Here is a 5,901-nt window from a genome sequence, read left to right as displayed (position 1 = left end):
GCCCCGCGGGTTCACACGTGTTAATTTGAGGAAAAAAATACTCTAGACTTCCTCGGTAAATGGGCCATCCGACACATATAACACTAGCTACATATTATTTATATACTAGCGACCCGCCCCGGCTTCGCACGGGTGCAATGCTGATACTAAATATATTACAGAATGTCTTTATTTATAGTGTGAAGCTAGCTTATGACATGGTTATTAATATAATAACAACAACATTCAAATATGCGTCGTTAGATTACACGTTGTTACAGAATGCGTTGAAGAAATAAAGGTTCACTGCTCGTTCCCCGTAGGTGATAGCGTGATAATTTGTAGCCTATATGTTAACCCGACTTCTTAATAATATTCGTGCCAAATTTGAAGTAAATCCATGCAGTACTTTTTGAGTTTATCCCGGACGTACATACAGACAAACAGACAAACAGAGACAAAAATTCTAAAAATTATATTTTTGGCTTCGGTATCGATTGTAGATCACACCCCAAGTATTCTTTACAAAAAATATACAATGTACAGTTTTGACTTTACTACCATTTTATTATATGTATATATATAAATAATCAATTTATGTGTCGACGATTAGATAATTGGTAAAGAAATTAAAAAATATATATTTATTATTTAATTATTATTTTATTAACTATTTAAAAAAATATTAAACGTCATACTTTTTACAAAAACGGTTTATTTTCGAGGTATAACTGTATGTAATATTGGTTAGCCTTATATTTTTATGCAAACGACTCAATACAGCAAACTTACGTCCTTAGAGTACTATTATAACCTAATACAAAAATAATTTATTACATTTTTTATTGGTTTTATGCAAATTAAGAGTGCGTATGTCTTATAATGTAAGATCTATGGTCTCAACGTGATCCATAATTTCAGGTTCTCCTGATACGCTTGAAATAGGCGTATTTAATTCGTCTGTAGTTTTTTGTTTTTTCGTCTGTTTCTCATCATCCTCTTCCTTAGGATCTGATTCCGGTGTAACAGTAGTTTGTATTGTTTTACGTTTCTTCTCTTTAGATGCTGATGGAATATTTTTACATAAGCCATTTAGACGTTCTCTCTGTAAAGAATGACTATTATTATTATTTTCAAGAAAAGAAAAGACTTTTACTGTATTATATTATAATTACAATTATGCTACAGACGTTTATTTTGAAAAAAAATAGAATACACAAATAAAATCATCAAAGTAAACAGGTCCCAGGTGCAAATACGTATACAACAACAAATATCTGTATATCTGTATCTGCTTATAAAAATATCTGTGTCAAACGGTGATCTATTATTGCTAGTGCAACATCCAGTATAATGATAAAAAATGCGATGTTGCCATGTCGTCACTAAGGTCAATGAACTTCTTTAAAAATGTTCTTTAAATTTTATTTTGATCACTAATTGTATTGTTTGCAAATTATTTTTGGACAAAAATTGCAAACTATTTGTTTTTTGTTTTTACTATTTCGAATTAACAATGGACGAAAACGAAAACCGTCTTGTTTGTCTAAACATCAACATTATATAACATCTTTATTTTAATACTACAAAGGTGTCAACAAACGCACGGTTCGTCTGATGGCAAGCGGTTACCGTAACATTTTTTTATAATATATATATACAACTAAATCAGCAAACAAGCGTACGGCTCACTTCGTGGTAAGCGGTTACCGTAGCTTAAAGACGTCTGGAACACCAGAAGCATCGCAAGCGCGTTGCCGACCCCATCCCTAATTCCCCCAGGCGCTCTGATACCTTACTCACCACAGGAACACAACACTGCTTGAAAACAGTGTTATTTAGCGGTGATCTTCTGTAAGGCTGCTCAATATTTTGAGCAGGAAATTTTGCTTACTGTGCCCTAACTCAGTTAAATATATAGAACACCTACTTACAATACCAGGTGCACTGTAAGGGCGTTTTTGGACCGCTAAGCGAGCTTTGGCTACCAGAGTTACCAAATAAACACCTTATTACTTGAGTTAAGGTACTTACCCCATAATGCTGCAAATTTTTAGTAAGATTTTTTCCTGCTATACCCTACCTCAATTTCACAATCATCATCATTATCATCATCATCATTACAGCCTATACAGTCCACTGTCGGACACAGGCCTCCACAAGTTCACGCCAAAAATAACGCGAACTCATGTGCTCTGCTCATAGTCACCACGCTGGGCAGGCGGGTTGGTGACCGCAGGGCTGGCTTTGTCGCACCGAAGACGCTGCTGCCCGTCTTCGGCCTGTGTATTTCAAAGCCAGCAGTTGGACGGCTATCCCGCCACCGGTCGGCTTTCTAAGTTCCAAGGTGGTAGTGGAACTGTGTTATCCCTTAGTCGCCTCTTACGACACCCACGGGAAGAGAGGGGGTGACTATATTCTTTAGTACCGTAGCCACACAGTACGTAGTACAATTTCACAATACTTATGGTTAGCATTAAAATGAAAACCATTTTAAATATTTATTATTTTATAATTAAAAAGTTGTAAACGACAGAAATAGCGAGGCTAGAACCTAAACAATATCAATCAAAAACATAAATAGAGTTAGGACTGCAACAATACGTTATCATTTTAAGTTGATAATAGCAATTGCATAAATAACAACATTCATAACTGCTAGTTAGGCATTCAGCATCGGATTTAAATTAAAATTGCAATTAAACAGCCGGATACCGATTCATTAGTAGCGAACGAAGTGTTGCTCTTAAATTAGGATGAAAATTTGTCCACGGTTTAAAAATTACACGGAACATTCGATTTGAATCGATTTTAATAAACACGAGATAATTTGACCGGAAGTTATATATTTAAATGTCATTTGGTATTTCAATTCATTTTAAACATCACAGACGACTAATTCTAATTCCATCATATTATAGTTTTATTTGCGTAACTTTAGATTCCGTGGGCATTTAATATGTATAAGAATGTATAAAAAGTAGCGAAACTTTTTTCTGGATCTTCTTGACGAGGTACGTAATACGTATAAAGTTTTATTGCAATCGGTGTAATAGTTTTTGTGTGAAAAATAATAAAATAATTTTTATTGGCTATTTTGACGTACCGAAAGTTTTTATCAAAAAATTCTACTCATTGTAATCAAAATTAGTTTATTGATGGAACCCTGTCGCTAGGCATTGAGGCTTAATAATAATAATAATTATTATTATAATTTATTTCAGACGTATGTCCATATTTTTGTTAATTCCTTTTTTTGTTTTTTTTTTAATTTTTTAATAACACTAACTCAACGACGCTCAATAAGAATACAAACACACGTCAAGACCATGAGAAACATCCAGAGATCGAACCTGCCACCGCTAGCGAAATAGCTAGTTACGCCAACCCATTGTTATATTTAAAATTGGCATTTGTTGAAGACCCGCGCATCAGAATTTTTTATTTACCAATGAAGAAAATATAAGAAAGCCATTAACCCTAAAGAAGAAGAAGAAGAAGAAAGAAAGTATGAGAAAATTTAGAACTTACATTTAAAAAAATGATAACTTTCTGAAAAAGTTCCAATGGATAATTCCAGACAAGACAATGCTCAATTGTTGTTTTTTTTTTACTAACCAAATAGGTAATTATTAAAAACAAAAATTATTGAGTTAGGGGCACAGCAGGAAAAACCTTAATCAAAACTTGAGGCAGCCGGATTGGGAAAGAACCTTAACAGAAGATTACAGCTAAATAATACTGCTTTCAAGAAATGTTGTGTTCGTATGGTAAGTGACAACTGGATCATACGCTTGTTCCTTTGTAGTATTCAAAATATTAAAATTAAATTAATGAATTATACAAACCAAGGAACTATTTCTTCTAGCTAATAGTTTAACGTCTTCTTGATTTATCACTGAGCGTTTGGCGTGCCTACATTAAAAAAAAAATAGGTATAAATTTAGCATAAAATTTAGAACAAATATAATATACAAGCTTCTTCCTGCGACTTCGTCCACGTGGAATAGTTACTTTGGACTAACGCCAATATTAATAATTTGCTAATTTAATAATTTGCGAAACTTTAACTGTTTACGCAGCGCACGCAGCGGTAGCTCTCAAAGGGAAAAAAATGCCGATTTTGAAACATTTTTCATTGGTGCTCCGCACCTATTGGTCTTAGCGTGATGATATATAGCCTATAGCCTTACTCGATGAATGCGCTATCTAACACTAAAAGAATTTTTCAAATCGGACCAGTAGTTCCCGAGATTAGCGCGTTCAATCAAACAAACAAACCCTTCACCTTTATAATATTGGTATAGATTAATTTAAAATAAATAATTTAAAACAATTTAAAAAATTAAAAGGATTATTTTAAAAAAAATGTATATATTTAAATAAATAAGTTTATGATTATAACTAACGATGGGTCACACAATTGGTTTAGGATAGGTATATCATTTTTGAGTAAATGTAAACTTATTAAGTTACACTTCAAAATCTCAGCGACTGTGATTTCTAGGAACGGCTAATTTGATACTTGAAATATCTTTCTTCAATCATCGAAGATCATATATATTAATATACTAAGGTTTAAAATGTTTGCCTCCCTTTTTAGAAAAAGCCTCACAATTATTCCACATAAATTATATATCTATGTTTAAATTATATATACATACGCTTCATCCTGTAATATCCCACTACTGGGCATAGGCCTCTTTCCCCATGTAGGAGAAGGATCAGAGTTTAATCCACCACGCTGCTCCAATGCGGGACGCCGCGTTGGCGCAACGGTTACAGCCATGGATTGTACCTGTTGCGTTGGCGGTTGCGGGTTCGATCCCCGCTCATGACAAACATTTGTATTGGCCATACAGGTGTTTGCCGTGGTCTGGGTGTTTGTGCAGTCCTTGTGGGTCTCCCCACCGTGCCTCGGAGAGTACGTTAAGCCGTCGGTCCCGGTTGTTATCATGTACACCTGATAGCGATCGTTACTCGTAGTAGGGAATATATATATACATATATATATGTTATTGCTTTTGTTAAAAAAGAAATTATAATTTTGTAAAGTGATAATTATCATACTTATTTAGTGCGAATTAATCGCACAGGTATTGCTAGTATTGCATAAAGCTGTTACATATACGATATCAATAAAAATTACTTAGCGAACGCTTCTAAATCCATTCCGTACACTGAAACTTTTCGTAGCACGAGTTCTGCTATAACGGCCACAGCTTGCCCGGTTATATCTAAACCGAGGTAGTGGCTAGTTTCTTTACAAATGCTTAGAACATCTCGATGTAATGAAGCACGAACTTTCTAAAACAAAAATTTTAAATTGCGCTATCTAGCGGTAAAGTACAGAACTACTATAGACTTTATTTTTTTAAAGTATCATATAAATTGGAGTAGATGGCAGTAATATCACATTTCTCTGATAATCTAATAAATTGTGCAATCGTAAATTAAATCATTTAACCACAGAGTACTATGCATTGAACGAAGCACGTAGTGAAATGAACAATATATATGCATACTACTTTTTTTCTTGTTATCATAATAAATACAATTTTTGTTTGTTCATTACCAAAATTTATAGAATATCCGTGTTAGATTACTTATACGAAATAAAATTACATTCTTAGCCATTATTATAACACTATTGATACGATACGATATTAAACGATTTATTGAAACACTATTTATTATTATATACATAATACTGATAGTTTAATAACTTCTTAAAAGTTGGCGCCTACCTGATTTGATGACAAGTTTTCGTATGCTGTCATTGTATAAAAATAAACAAACGTTGTAAGTTTTTTTAGAGGTGCTCCTCTTTATTAAGTTACTAACAAACAATAAATACTATGTTTTATAAACAATAAATAAATAAACATAACCTACCGACCGACTGTCAAAATCACAGACAGA

The 5,901-nt window shown here is 33.3% G+C and overlaps 1 protein-coding gene across 1 annotated transcript; it reads right to left on the bottom strand.

Annotated features, from left to right (window-relative positions):
• Nucleotides 1-622: 622 nt before the first annotated feature.
• On the bottom strand, nt 623-5,901 carry LOC123656452 (centromere protein S-like). The gene is made up of 4 exons (XM_045592133.1): nt 5,727-5,901; nt 5,129-5,286; nt 3,828-3,894; nt 623-1,084 (listed from the first exon to the last, which is right to left on the bottom strand). Exons 1-4 carry the CDS (start codon nt 5,757-5,759, stop codon nt 857-859), a joined length of 486 nt encoding a protein of 161 aa, XP_045448089.1. The 5' UTR covers nt 5,760-5,901; the 3' UTR covers nt 623-856.

The sequence above is a fragment of the Melitaea cinxia genome, chromosome 9 (assembly GCF_905220565.1).
Source record: "Melitaea cinxia chromosome 9, ilMelCinx1.1, whole genome shotgun sequence".
Lineage (NCBI taxonomy): Eukaryota > Metazoa > Arthropoda > Insecta > Lepidoptera > Nymphalidae > Melitaea > Melitaea cinxia.
Note: the sequence above shows the minus strand (reverse complement) of the source record. Positions and strands in the feature narration are given on the sequence as shown.